The sequence below is a fragment of the Balaenoptera acutorostrata genome, chromosome 15 (assembly GCF_949987535.1).
Source record: "Balaenoptera acutorostrata chromosome 15, mBalAcu1.1, whole genome shotgun sequence".
NCBI lineage: Eukaryota > Metazoa > Chordata > Mammalia > Artiodactyla > Balaenopteridae > Balaenoptera > Balaenoptera acutorostrata.
This window is the reverse complement of record NC_080078.1, coordinates 5,116,878-5,132,073: the sequence shown is the minus strand read 5'-3', so window position 1 is coordinate 5,132,073 and position 15,196 is coordinate 5,116,878. Positions and strand designations below refer to the sequence as shown.

Below are 15,196 nucleotides of genomic sequence, written 5' to 3'. Positions count from 1 at the left end.
ATCACGGGGTCCAGAAGGAGTACTTACTGGTATTCTTTGTGATGGATGTGGTAAGCCAACTGCAGGAGATAATCCAAAAATGTTCTCAAAAGTATTGTTGCAAATGGAGAATGAATTTCTTCAACTGGTATGTCCTTATTGGCTAAAAGAAGAAAATTGGGGAGGATACCTGGTGGTCTCTAGAACCTTCTATCTTATTTGCTCCTGGTACACAACTCAAAGAACTGAATACAATGGAGTACATTTTTTTCCTAGAGACTACCCTGAACAGCATATAAGCGTCCACCTAAACATTAAGGTCCACACGAAAGAGCTCCATCTGGTCACTTTAGAAGAAACTTACGAGATACCTTGTCCTGGTGTTTTTCAAAGTGGTCTGAGCCACAGTCTGATTAACGCTGCTAATTCTAAGTGGGTTTGAAGTGTGTTTCAGACACTGAAATTTTAAGTAAATAGGCGTTAGTTCTAACATCAAGAAGGTGATCTGAGGCCTTCGAGCCTGCCTGCCTGCCACAATTCAGCTGAAAGGAATAAAGCCTTCAAAGTTGTTAATTTTACTGCAGGGACTTTTCAACTTTAAATCAAGCCCAAGCCCAAGATTATCTAAAGCCTTTTCTTTCTTTTTTCTTTTTTTGAGCTGCTCTTTTTTTTTTTTTTTTTTTTTTTTAATTTAATTTATTTATTTATTTTTGGCTGTGTTGGGTCTTCGTTTCTGTGCGAGGGCTTTCTTTAGTTGCGGCGAGCGGGGGCCACTCTTCATCGCGGTGCGCGGGCCTCTCGCCATCGCGGCCTCTCTTGTTGCGGAGCACAGGCTCCAGACGCACAGGCTCAGTAATTGTGGCTCACGGGCCCAGTTGCTCCGCGGCATGTGGGATCTTCCCAGACCAGGGCTCGAACCCGTGTCCCCTGCATTGGCAGGCAGACTCTCAACCACTGCACCACCAGGGAAGCCCTCTTTTTTCTTTTTTAATTAATTTATTTATTTTTGGCTGCATTGGGTCTTCGTTGCTGCGCATGGGCTTTCTCTAGTTGCAGCGAGCGAGGGCTACTCTTCATTGCGGTGTGTGGGCTTCTCATTGCGGTGGCTTCTCTTGTTGCAGAGCATGGGCTCCAGGCATGCAGGCTTCAGTAGTTGTGGCGCACGGGCTCAGTAGTTGTGGCTTGCGGGCTCTAGAGCGCAGGCTCAGTAGTTGTGGCGCATGGGCTTAGTTGCTCCGCGGCACGTGGGATCTTCCCGGACCAGGGCTTGAACCCATGTCCCCTGCATTGGCAGGCGGATTCTTAACCTCTGTGCCACCAGGGAAGCCCTCTAAAGCCTTTTCTAGGCTATTCCAAGCCCTCCCTGATCCTCTCTGCTTTTGACCTGACAACTGGGCAGTTTTGGGGCTTTTTTTGGGGTGGGGGGGATTGTTGTTGTTTTCTCAGGGATAGGCAGGCTTCTCTGTAAAGGGCCAGACGGTAAATATTTTAGGCTCTGTGGGCCAGCCTCTGTCACAGCCACTCAGCTCTGCTGGTGCAGGGCAAAAGAAGCCGCAGACAAGATGACAACAAATGAGCATGGCTGTGTTCCAATAAAACTTTATTTACAAGAACACGTGGTTGGGCTGGATTTGGCCCACGGGCCGACTTTGCTGCCCCTGCTAGAGATGGTCTTTGACTGTTGCTGTTATTTCACGAGATTCTCTCCTCAGTCACATTTTAAGCACCTTGGGAACACGACCGTGTGTTGCTTTCTGGAACACCTCTCCCAACATCTGCCTTCCTCACTCCCTCAACATTTCCTAACTGGTGTCAGGGTGCTGTGATGTTATACTCTTTAAACCAGATGCGAAGGATCTGGAATACTCACCACTTAGTACCCTGTCCATATCGGCGAGGGTTATTTTATGGTGATGGAATTTGCAATCTTTTAGAAACCTCCAGAATTGAAGCTTTGTCATCAGAAAGGTGTTATCCAGAGAGTGATCACATCCTAGGCTGCTGTAAAAGCTATAGATTCTTCTTAATTCTGTAATATTTCTTAAGATAGCATATTCTACCTGAAAAGGGAAAGCCATACATATCTTCATCTTACCTGATAAGAGCAAAGGTAAAAGAAAACCTGTTTTCTAAATTAAACGAGGTAACACATGCAATAGCATTTACCTCAATAAATGTTATATTCTCCCCACCCATCCCCAGGTCAGTAAAGTGCAATTTCTGAGTAAGAGTAGAAAGACATGCTGTTATCTGGACAGTGGAATTACTTTCATACTGCTCTGTCCAATCCTATCCTGTTTCATCCTATCTCAATGACAGCGATAAAATTCTCTTGTCTACAGATCGATATCCCTCATGGACACAGACACAAAAATCTTCAACAAAATATTAGCAAACCAGGATATTCCCTGGCGGTCCAGAGGTTAGGACTCCACACTTCCACTGCCGGGGGCCTGGGTTTGATCCCTAGTCGGGAAACAGATCTCACAAGCCACGCAGCATGGCCAAAAATAAATAATTAATTAATTTAAAAATTCTTAAAAAATAAAAGACATTCAATACATGACAGCAGTCATCAACTGCATCTTCACAGGACTGTGGAGAGTCTGCTAATGTTTTAGCCTGAAATATAAATTTATAACAATACAGAAGGTTTTTACCTGCTTCTTTTCTTCTGATTGGTCTCTCTCCGGGTACATTTTCAGCAACAAACTGAGATCCAGCTCGATGCTCGAGCCTAACATGGAATTACTTTCACTGCCATCAAGCTTTCTGATGGTTTCTAGCAGGAGAGGACAAATATACAGGATAAATGTGAAAAACAATGTTAAAATATTTCAGTGTCATGTCAAAATGATTTTCTGCAGAAGTGTGACACAGGACTATTCAAAAACCTATAAGAAAGCAGTTGCTCACGGGAAACTTGTGTTTTCTGAAATATTAGGTGTATTTTCGATGCGATGTTACACATTAATTTGCCTTTAGCTGACAGGTGGACGCTCCCTACCGGCACTGATGGAGGATCTGCGATACTGGTTCCTGAGGGCAGATTCTGGAGTCGTGTCCCGGTAGCTGATCAGTTCACCTTCAAGATCTGGAAACTCTGCTAGGTGGTCATTGGAAAATGGGCCGTCATACACACGCCCATTCTTAAAAGTTAATCGGCCCTGCAGAGAGAAAAATAACTTTTTGCAGCTTAGGAAAAGTGTTTTTAGAAAACCATTGGTAGGGACTTCCCTGGTGGTCCAGTGGTTAAGAATCCCCCTTCCAATGCAGGGGACGTGGGTTCGATCCCTGGTCGGGGAACTAAGATCCCACATGCTGTGGGCAACTAAGTCCGAGTGCTCCAGAGCCTGTGTGCCACAACTAGAGAGCCCGTGTGTCCCAACTATTGAGCCCGCGTGCCCTGGAGCCTGTGTGCCACAACTAGGACCCAATGCAGCCAAATAAATAAATAAATATTTTTTTAAAATTATAGAAAAAGAAAACCATTGGTAAATGTACATCAATATCTTTTTCAAGGGTTTGGAGGCTTCTGTTTGCTTGTTAAGATCTGCACTTAGGGCTTCCCTGGTGGCGCAGTGGTTGAGAGTCTGCCTGCCAATGCAGGGGACACGGGTTCGAGCCCTGGTCTGGGAAGATCCCACATGCTGCGGAGCAACTGGGCCCGTGAGCCACAATTGCTGAGCCTGCGCGTCTGGAGCCTGTGCTCCACAACAAGAGAGGCCGCGATAGTGAGAGGCCCACGCACTGCGATGAAGAGTGGCCCCCGCTCGCCGCAACTAGAGAAAGCCCTCGCACAGAAACGAAGACCCAACACAGCCATAAATAAATAAATAAATAAATTAATTAATTAATTAATTAAAAAAAAAAAGATCTGCATTTAATCCACATACAGTCAGGCTCCTGGAGTCTCTTGTCACCGTGCAGATCCTCTCCTCTTCCCGATCCCCCTTCTCTCCCCTCACTGTATCTGCCCCACAACCTCTCCCCAACTTTAAGCACCCCGAGGTCGCAGAATGTGGCTTATTAAGTATGCTGATGACCAGCAGAGGTGCCTATCACAGAATGGGGACTCTCTTGGTATTTATCAAACCCAGGCCAGTGGTTGGTCTGACTCAAAGGTGGGCAAATGACCCCCAGTTCAGCTCAGTGAGGCTAAAGATGTTTGTGGAAAACTTCTCCAAAACGAGTTTCTTCTCTCCGTCTACTTAGTGGGGTATGAAGATGTGAAGCCTGGAACCACCGCAGCCATGCTGCAGTCATAAGGGAGGGCAGCATAACTGTGAAGCTGACATGGTAGGAGACATGGATGGATGGAGGAGAAACCCTGACGTCATAGAGCTGCTCAATCAAACCAACACTGAAACCCACATTATTCTTTATCATTTATGGAAGATTCAGTTAGATTTTCTGTTACTTGCAACCAAAACCACCCTAACATACACACACACACCAGACTAATTAAATAACCTCTAAATACAAAGGAAATTGATATGTTAGAAGTTATTTGAAAATTTATGTAATCATCTTAACAAAACAGTAAGTTATCCTATGCAAAATGGATAATGCACTTTACTAGACAGAGAATGACATGCCTTTACATAATCTTTAAAATGTAATCTTCACAGGTCTGTACTCACCATGCCATGTTTTTTATTGGCAACCCATTCTCCCTCATACATGGCTCCACTGGCATAGTAGAACTTTCCATGGCCATGACGGTATCCATTCACAAACTCTCCTACGTATTCATTTCTCAAAGGATACTGGGAGTAGGGGATTCTCTTTAGAAACCATGTGTGTGTGCCAAAACCATTCTGAAAAGAAAGCATATTTCCATGAGAAATGCTCAAAATGTTTCCTCTTTTTACCTAAATCCATTTAAAATTAGGTATGAATCAAATACAGGGACTCATTTGAAGGGGCAAAGAGCATGCGTGATAGAGTCTCACAGACTTGGGTTCAGCCTCAGCTCAGTTATTTACAAACCAGCACTTTGACATAAGGCTAATTAGTTAAGCCCTCTGGGTCTCATCTGTAAAGGGAAATAACACCTACCACAGGTTGGATGTAATAATTGAAAATGGTGTATATAAAGTGCCTGGCTTAATATCATTTTAAATTTTAATTATTTTTAACATACAGATTGATAAAAATATTCCCTCCTCAATCCCACATTCCAGAGGTAACCACTAGTTGGGTTTGAAATTCATCTCTGTTTTCCCCAGGCACATACAATCATACTAAATCAACATATTATATACATATATAAAGACATACACAATTTTTTCAACAATGGAATGTTTCTATATATACACCATTCTTTTTTTTTTTTTTAAACCCTATCTGGCTTTATTCATTGTTATACAAGCTTAGACAGCTTGGATATATATACCATTCTGTAAATTCTGGGTGTATACTGAAGAGAAATGAAAGCAGGGAATCGAACAAACAATGTGTACACTCATGTTCATAGCAACGTTTGCAACAGCCGAAAGGTGGAAGCAACCCAGGTGTCTGTTGAGGAATGAATAAACAAAATGTGGTCCATCCATACAATGGAATATGATTCAACCTTAAAAGGGAAGGAAATTCTGACACATGCTTACAGCATGGATGAACCTTGAAGACAGTATGCTAAGTGAAATAGGCTACTCACGAAAGGACAAATACTATATGATTTTACTTAGATGAGGTATCTAGAATAGTCACATTCACAGAGACAGCAGAATGGTGGGTGCCAGGGGCTGGGGGGAGGGGCAAGTGGGGAGTTATTGTTTAATAGGTACAGAGTCTCAGTTTTGCAAGGTGAAAAGAATTCTGTGGATGGATGGCGGTGACGGCTGAACACAGTGTGAATGTACTTAACACTGAACTATATACACTTAAAAATGGTTAAGATGGTAAGTTATATGTATATTTTACCACCATTAAAATTAAAAAGAAGAAAACAAAGTTGGAGTGGCCATATTCATATCAGAAAAAGTAGAGCTCAGAGAAATAAAAATCACCAGGGTTAAAGAATGATATTACAAAATTATAAAAAGGGTCAACTCACCAGGAAGACATAACAATCCTAAATGTGTATACACATAACAACAAACTGTCAAAATATATGAAGCAAAAACTGATAGATTTGAAAGGAGAAATAGACAAATCCACAACTACACTTGGATACTTAAACACACTTCTCAGAAATGGATAGAAAAAGTTGACAGAAAATGAGTAATGATATAGAAGATCTGAACAACACTATCAACCAACTTGATCTAACTGACATCTATAGAAAACTCCACTCAACAAAATCAGAAATACACGTAACATTCACCAAGATAGACCAAAATAAACCTCAACATACTGAAAAGAAATGCAATTATAGACAGTATGTTCTCTGACCACAGTGGAATTAAACACACAAAAAAACAATAGAAAAGTATCTGGGAAAATACCCAAATATCTGAAAATTAAACAACATACTTCAAAATAATTTATAGACCAAAGAGGAAGTCATGGGGAAATTAGAAAATATTTTGAACTGAACAAAACTTAAAAAACATAATATATCAAAATAAGTGGGATAAAGATAAAGCAGTGCTAAGAGGAAAAACTGTAGTATTAAATGTTCATATTAGGAAAAAAGAAATGTCTCAAATCAATAAAGCATCCATACAACTCTAGGAAAAGAGCAAATTAAACCCAAAGCATGCAGAAGGAAGGTAATAACAAGAATAGATATCAGTTATTTTGAAAAACATCAAAGAAAGCAAAACTAAAACTGGCTCTTTGATAATTTTAATGAAATTGATACATCTCTAGCAAGACTGATGAAGGAGAGAGAAAGCACAAATTACTAATATTAGAAGAAAGAGGGACCATCACTATAGATCCTATATATATTAAAAGAATAAGGGAATGTTATAAACAACTTTGTGCCAATAACATTAACAATTTCTATGAAGCAAGCAAACTCCTTCAGTATAACACAAACTTCCACAGCTTACTTAAGAAGAAATAGATAACCTGAATAGCACATTATTTACTAAAGAAATTGATTTTATAGTTAATATGTAGTTAATCATCCCACAAAGACAACTCCAGGCCCAGAAAGCTTCACTGGCATATTCAACTATATGGCTAAGGAAGAGATAATGCCAATGCTACAAACTTCCAAAAAATTGAAGAGAACACTTCCCAATTCATTTTATGAAGCTGACATTACCCTGATTACTACAAGCTGACAAGATGTTATAAGGAAATAATACTATAGATCAATATCCCTCATGAACATGGACACAAAAATTCTCAACAAAATATTAGGAAATTAAACCCAGGAAGATATAAAAAGGATGATATCATCATGACCAAGTCGGGTTTGTCCCAGGAATGCAAGATTGGCTCAACATTTGAAAATCAATTAATCTAACTCAACCAATCAATAGACTGGAGAAGAAAAACCACATGATCATCTGACTGGAGGCAGAAAAAGCACTAGACAAAATTCAATATCTATTCATGATGAAAACTGTTAAGCAAATTAAGAATAAAAAAGAGCTTCCTCAACCTGATAAAGGGTAGCTACAAAAAACCTACAGCTGGGGGCTTCCCTGGTGGCGCAGTGGTTGAGAATCTGCCTGCTAATGCAGGGGACACGGGTTCGAGCCCTGGTCTGGGAAGATCCCACATGCCACGGAGCAGCTGGGCCCGTGAGCCACAATTGCTGAGCCTGCGCGTCTGGAGCCTGTGCCCCGCGACGGGAGGGGCCGCGATAGAGAAAGGCCCGCGCACCGCGATGAAGAGCGGTCCCCGCACCGCGATGAAGAGTGGCCCCCGCTTGCCGCAAGTGGAGAAAGCCCTCGCACGAACCGAAGACCCAACACAGCCAAAAATAAATAAATAAATAAATAAATAAATAAGAAAATCCTTTAAAAAAAAAAAAAACCTACAGCTAACATCATGCTTGATGAGAGGCTGAATTCTTTCACACTAAGATCAGGAACAATGTGAGGATGTCCACTCCCTCCACTCCTAGTCAATATCACAAAATATCCTGGAGGTCTTAGCCAGTGCAATAAAGCAAGAGAAAAAAATGGCATACAGATTAGAAAGAAACATATAAAGTTGACTGTATTTGCAGGCATGGTTATCTAGATTAAAAAGTCCTAGAGAGTCTACAAAAAAGCGACTAGAACTATTATGAGTTTAGCAAGGTCCCCAATTAGTAGGTTAATATACAAGATGTCATCAGAAAATCCTAGCTATATAAACTATATAAAATTAACCATAGAAAGCTTTTCTTTTCTGCGCAGGAAATACATAGCTTTTTCTTAAAAATTTATTTATTTAATTTATTTATTTTTGGCTGCGTTGGGTCTTCATTGCTGTGCGTGGGCTTTCTCTAGTTGCGCTGAGCGGGGGCTACTCTTCGTTGCAGTGCACAGGCTTCTCATTGCGGTGGCTTCTCTTGTTGCAGAGCACAGCTCTAGGCATGCGGGCTTCAGTAGTTGTGGCTCGCAGGCTCTGTAGTTGTGGCGCACGGGTCTAGTTGCTCTGTGGCATGTGGGATCTTCCTGGATCAGGGCTCGAACCTGTGTCCCCTGCATTAGCAGGTGGATTCCTAACCACTGCGCCACCAGGGAAGCCCAATACATAGCTTTTAAAATGTAAGTAGTGTGTGTGCTTCCTGACTGTCCTTTGTGGTTTGTGAGAAGTGCTGATCACAATATGTCTTCAGGAAATGCCAAAATTGGGCACCGTACCCACCAGTTCAAAGCAACTGCTGTAATGCCAGATGGTCAGTTCAAAGATATCAGCCTATCTGACTACAAAGGAAAATATGTTGTGTTCTTCTTTTACCCTCTTGACTTCACCTTTGTGTGCCCCACGGAGATCACTGCTTTCAGTGATGGGGCAGAGGAACTTAAGAAACTCAACTGCCAAGTGATTGGTGCTTCTGTGGATTCGCACTTCTGTCACCTGGCATGGATCAACACACCCAAGAAACAAGGAGGACTGGGAACCAGGAACATTCCCTTGATATCAGACCCCAAGCGCATCATTGCTCAGGACTATGGAGTCTTAAAGGCCGATGAAGGTATCTCATTCAGCGGCCTTTTTAATATTGATGATAAAGGTATCCTTCGACAGATCACCATAAATGATCTTCCTGTTGGCCGTTCTGTGGAGGAGACGCTGAGACTAGTTCAGGCCTTCCAGTTTACTGACAAACATGGGGAAGTGTGCCCAGCTGGCTGGAAGCCTGGCAGTGATACCATCGAGCCTGATGTCCAGAAGAGCAAAGAATATTTCTCTAAGCAGAAGTGAGCGCTGGGCCATTTTAGGGCCAGGCTGCAGCAGGTGGCCATGAGAGCAAAACCCCTTCTGTACTACTGTCATGCTTCAAACACAAGACCTTACACTCAGCCCAGATGTGGTGTGGGACAGGACAGGCCTTTCCGGCAGGGGTTGGGGAAGCCAGCCTTTCTTCCTCTGCAGGGAATGGCCTGAGCTGTATTACGGGGCAGGCAAACTGATGTGTATCGTAGTAGGATGTCACTTTTGGTCTTTTGTAGTTTTACTAAACTTGAGCTGAGACCTTGTTGATTCTTTATTTTAGGGGGACATTAGCCTTTGAGTGTAAAAGGAATTGACTTTTTGCCTTCCCTCTTTAGGGGAAAATGAGGTGTGAGAGTGCCTCAGAATCAGGAAATTATATTGAGGGGAAATGCAAGTAGAGACAGGGAATGGACCTTGAAGCAAGGTATTTCATTTCACCCTATCTGGAGAAGAGCAAGGCCTACTACAGTATTGGCCAAGGCACTGCAATTTATGCTGTAGGCTGGGTTGCAAGTTAAGAGCCCAATGAGATTACTGACATTTACTTTTACACTACTGGGAGGGTTGTATGAAAACCTGAAGCCTGGCCTCTTCTGATAAATGCCTGGTACTGGTTCTGTAAAAAGATCAGAGTTAAGAGGCTTCAGTACCTTTGGAACTAAAAGGGGGAGGGGGAGACAAACACAGCGCTGGTGTTCATAGGGTAGGCTTTCTGTGTCAAAAGCACAGGGCTGGGGGCTTCCCTGGTGGCGCAGTGGTTGAGAATCTGCCTGCCAATGCAGGGGACACGGGTTCGAGCCCTGATCTGGGAAGATCCCACATGCCGCGGAGTGACTAGGCCCGTGAGCCACAACTACTGAGCCTGCGCGTCTGGAGCCTGTGCTCCGCAACAAGAGAGGCCGCGATAGTGAGAGGCCCGCGCGCCGCGATGGAGAGTGGCCCCCGCTTGCCGCAACTAGAGAAAGCCCTTGCACAGAAACGAAGACCCAACACAACCAAAAATAAATAAATAAATAAATAAATAAACTCCAATATCTTTAAAAAAAAAAAGCACAGTGCTGAGCACCTCGTGACTTCCCTGGGCTTCTGTCCTTGATTTACGGGTAGTTCATGTCCTCATATCATTGTCTTGAGGGAGGGTTGTCAGTGGGGCAAAGGCGGATTCCTCCTGGGCTCTTGAGGCTAGGGCAGAGTCAGGACTGAGAATCCTTCTGTGTATCATGTGGTGCCCTTCTGGACACCTTCCAGACACAGCTGCCCCAGCCTACCTACCCCTCCAGTCTTCAGACAAGCAAGAACTTTGAACAGCAGTATAGAATTCCCGGGGCCTTCAATAATAGCTTATTATATATGCCAGGCACTATTTTGTATTTATTCAGTCTCCATAATAACCCTCTGAGGCAGGTACTGTCATTTAGGGGATAGCTGCTTCTCAAGCCCTGTAACAAGTAGCATCTTGAAGCACTGCAGAGAAATGGTAACAGGTAATAATCCCATATTCCAAGGCAGCTGGCAAGTCTGGATCTGCCTTGGTCTTTTGACCAAACTTCTTTGAGTCTTGTTATCTTCATTTAAGATCTCTACTATAATGCTTTGTCAAAAATGATCATCTTGTACCCAATAAAAGCTTGTCTAGCCAAATAAGTCCAAAAAATACATAAATAAATAAAATAAAATAAAATGTAAATAATAATCCTCCCAAGAGTCATGTGACTTATGAATTTGCCAATGGAAGAACCTCGCTTGTGTGTGAGACCTCTAGAGAAAACTAAATACTAATAAAACAGCACTTAAAAAAAAAAAAAGGTCAATTTAGCCATAAAAAAGAATGAAATAATGCCATTTGCAGCAACATGGATAGATCTAGAGATTATCATACTAAGTGAAGTAAGTCAGAAAGAGAAAGACACCCTATGATATCACTTGTATGTGGAATCCAAAATACGACACAAATGAACGTATCTACAAAACAAAAACAGACTCACAGACATAGAGAACAGACTTATGGTTGCCAAGGGGGAGGGGAGGGCGGAGAGGGATGGATTGGGAGTTTGGGATGAGCAGATGCGAACTATTATATATAGAATGAATAAACAACCAGATCCTACTGTAAGGCACAGGGAACTATATTCAATATCCTGTGAGAAACCATATGGAAAAGAATATGAAAAAGAACATATATACATGTATAACTGCATCACTTTGCTGTAGAGCAGAAATTAACACAACAGTGTAAATCAACTATATGTCAACAAAATATATTTTTTTAAAAAAAGGCTGATTTAGACAAGTAATCATAACGTGAGTTTGTGAGTTTCTAAATTTAACACAGCTTGAATTTCAGATGACCAGGCAATACCCTACACCAAATAATTCATGGGCTGAGGATCAGCAGAGCACCCACCTCTGGGTGTATTCTGCTAAGACCAGTAAAACCAGCTAGCACAGTACCTGGACCCCCTTCTCCCACTGACCGGTATACTCTTCATTAGCTGTCAGCCACCTCATCCTGCCTTCCCCATGACGCATATTGTTCTCCCACTGACCTTCATATATATTTCCAGATTTGTAACTAGGACAAACAAAAATTAAAAACAATCAGTTATCTCATGTACAACATTTACCTTTAAGACTTTCTTAAACTTTCTCCCTAAATACCTTTGAAGAAATCCAATCCTTGTGCCCATACAATCTTCCCTGTATTTAAATTCAATGAATAGGCATGTGGTCCATAAAAACAATCATCTGGGTGGGTGGGGGGTGGGTGGGTAGAATAAATCACTTTGTAAAAACTTCTAATTACTTAATAAGGTGACAGTGGGTAAGAATAGTGTTTTTAATCTTTTTAAGTAATTCCCTATAGTATTATGATTGGTTAATATTTTGCCCCCAAATATTTTAATGCTTAAAATATTTGGCTCCATCAGCTCAATCTAAAATCTAGTCGATATGTCAATATCCCTCAGAAAATATGAAACTAATAATGGAGACCCATGATTAATATAGAAAACAAAGGGAGGCGGTTTCTACGTATAATAAAGTGAAACAGTATGATTAGACATCATATTTAATATGGTGTTTTTCTAAATTTTCCGAAGAATACTTCATCCCTGTTGAGATTATATTGGGGTTAATTTAAATATTCCACCCTGCTTATATAGAAAACGTGTTCTCTGTAAGTTCTGTGCCTATCTTTAAATAGCCTATGTGAAAGTTATCTGGGCCCACAAACGCTTTTCGCCAACACCCCAAACATGGCGGAGGGATACCTACCACCTTATCCCCCAGCCTTTTTTGATGTTGTGCACCCAGTCTCCCTCGTACCAAGAGGTGCCCTCTTGATTGTAATAAATGGAGCCCTAGAACAAAGAATATCATTTTATAAAATCATCAAGCCTCATAAAACAAATGCTTTTTTAAAGGTAAAGATTAAAATGTATGATTTTAAGGAGTCTAAATGATGCAGAAAATGTCATCCTTAGGTAAGACATATAATCCGTGTTATGTTTCTGGTTTGTGATTAAGAATACTGTAAAGTGCCCACCAAGTGAGAATGAGATAATGTCACAAATCAGTTACCCCTGAATAACAAAGTGTCACATACGGGATGAAACAACTACATCCATTACATTCAGTATATTCAGTAATTATTAGTCAAATAAGTACCTAAAGAAATCCTATTTTGTTGTTACCTAAGGTGAAGAGTAGTACCTTCCTTATAACTGAAGGTCACTCTCTTTTATGTACCAAAACCAGTTTGTTTTATCCATTTTGACATCTTACTTTACTGCCTCCGAGCATAAGTGAACACGGCATAATTTTTCTTTGATGATTCCTTTAAGGGAGTGGGAGTAGCCACTGTGCAAAGCATTTGGATCTACGCTAAATGGCCTCAAATTGCTTGTTTATTCACTGGTTTATTTCTGTGTGTGTGTGATTTTTCCATCTTCTTCCTCATTATCACGCTAACTTGTTCCTTCTTGCAGCCATCCTGGTACCTCCATCTAGAAGTCACCATCCCCAACTCCCCCAAATATCTAAACTGATCTGCTTTGAGCTAAGAAACAAAACAACAGAATGCAGAACACAAGGGAACAGTCTAAATCTGAGTAAGGTGATAATTATGAAGACAGACTTTCTTTTTCTTTTGACATTTTCTAAAAACAGTGCTACAGTATTTTATCATCCTATGTAAAAGTGAAACAATAGTACCAGAAACAGCAACCTCGCTTCAAAGTACCTATAACCTACATTGCTGGTGAGAGTGTAAACTGGGTTAGCCACCATGGAAAACAGTTTGGTGGTCCTTCAAAATGTTAAACATCAAGTTACCGTAGGACCCAGCAATTCCACCCCTAGGTATATACCCAAAAGAACTAAAAACAAGTACTCAAATAAACCTTTGCACTCATAGTCATAGCAGCACTATTCACAGTAGCCAAAAGATGGAAACAGCCCACATGTCCATCAATGGATGAATGGATAAACAAAATGTGGTCCATCTGTACAGTGGAATATTACTCAGCTGTAAAAAAGGAATGACCTACCTACAACACAGATGAACCTCAAAAACATGATACTCAGTGAAAGAAGCCAGACACAAAAGGTCACATATTGTATGATTCCATTTATACAAAATATCCAGAATAGGTAAACCCATAGAGTGAGAAAGCCGATCGGTGGTTGCCCAGGGCTGGGGAGGTGGGGAGTAACTGCCTAATGGGTATGGGGTTTTATTTTGGGATGATGAAAATGTTCTGGGACTAGACAGAGGTGGTGGTGGCACAATATTGTGAATGTACTAAATGCCACTGAATTGTTCACTGTAAAATGGTTAATTTCACGTGATGTGAATTTCACCTCATAAGAAAAAAAGTGAATATACTCTTCACAGCCTCCCACCTCCTGCTCTCTGTGTTTGCACATCCTATTCATAGCCAGGGGTCGCGTGGCTGCCTCACCCACCTTGCCGTGTCTCTTGCCGTGGCACCAGTGGCCAATGTAGGACACGGGCTGCGTGCTGCACTTGAACATGCCGAATCCGTGTCTCACGCCGTTGACCACTTCTCCTTCGTAGGTGCTGCCGTCCGGCCACGTGTAGACGCCATGGTTCATGGGGATGTTTTTCACAAAGTCCCCCTGGGGCAAAATGGCCATCAGTGTGGCAGAAAGAAGGCAGTGGAGAGATCCCTCGTCTTGTGGGCTGCTGGAGATGCGGATACCACGCCGGTCTCTCCTCCCTTGGAAGCGGTTGAATACCCCCTCCAGTTCCCACCCCCCTCCTCCCGTCTCTACACATCCCATCCTCCCATACCTGGTCCCTCCACCGGGCAGAAGCCCAGGCGGAATGAACTATCGGGAAAGCTGTGTGCACACTAAGCTCCAAGAAGCCAGCAGGTGACGTGGTACAGTGGTGGCTTCCAAGCCTGGCCTTGAGAATTTTGGATTCTGGAACCCGGCTCGAAGGCGGCTAATTCACTGGGTTCCAGTGTCACCCCCAGGAGATGCTGACGATTAGCCAGGCTCAGGGATCACTGATGGAAACCCTAACATACTGCAGACACACCAGCCAACCACCTGCCCCAGGATGAGCGGCCAGCATGCGGTGCCCCCACACCTCAGCCCAGAGGCATCGGGTTCTTTTCCAGGAACATGAACTCCTGGAGGCGAGGTCCCAGCAGAGGTCCCAAGAGGCCAGCCAACCTCCCAGAGGATGCTTCTGCGAGAGCCTGAATCCTGCCCATAAACCCTCCCCTGACTGGGTGTGTGTGTGTCTGTGATGGGGGCAGGTCTGTGTCTGCAAGAATGAGCCCCACCTGACCTTCCAGAGCTGATGAACCAGAGGTCCAGGCCAGGAGGCGGGGCTTGGGGGCAGTGGGGA

The 15,196-nt window shown here is 42.5% G+C and overlaps 2 protein-coding genes across 8 annotated transcripts in view; one reads left to right on the top strand and one right to left on the bottom strand.

The window, feature by feature from the left end:
- Positions 1-15,196, bottom strand: part of LOC103005014 (radial spoke head 10 homolog B) — a 67,765-nt gene that overhangs the window by 16,627 nt on the left and 35,942 nt on the right. For 5 of the 7 annotated variants that reach the window (XM_057529182.1, XM_028167582.2, XM_028167584.2 and 2 more), the window contains 8 exons: positions 14,281-14,454; positions 12,589-12,674; positions 11,767-11,887; positions 4,623-4,799; positions 2,987-3,146; positions 2,640-2,761; positions 1,850-2,039; positions 28-142 (listed from right to left, as the gene is read on the bottom strand). In XM_057529182.1, coding sequence (XP_057385165.1) covers positions 28-142; positions 1,850-2,039; positions 2,640-2,761; positions 2,987-3,146; positions 4,623-4,799; positions 11,767-11,887; positions 12,589-12,674; positions 14,281-14,454 — 1,145 coding nt within the window. Of the gene's footprint in view, positions 1-27; positions 143-1,849; positions 2,040-2,639; positions 2,762-2,986; positions 3,147-4,622; positions 4,800-11,766; positions 11,888-12,588; positions 12,675-14,280; positions 14,455-15,196 lie in introns of those variants that run through there. The other 2 variants (XR_009005406.1, XM_028167585.2) reach the window with 2 other exon arrangements.
- Positions 8,656-9,373, top strand: LOC103005862 (peroxiredoxin-1-like). The gene has a single exon (XM_057529190.1). It carries the CDS (start codon positions 8,704-8,706, stop codon positions 9,301-9,303), a length of 600 nt encoding a protein of 199 aa, XP_057385173.1. The 5' UTR covers positions 8,656-8,703; the 3' UTR covers positions 9,304-9,373.

Coding starts and splice junctions, on each gene's coding strand:
- LOC103005862 (XM_057529190.1), top strand. CDS start 8,704: ATGTCTTCAGGAAATGCCAAAATTGGGCACCGTACCCACCAGTTCAAA.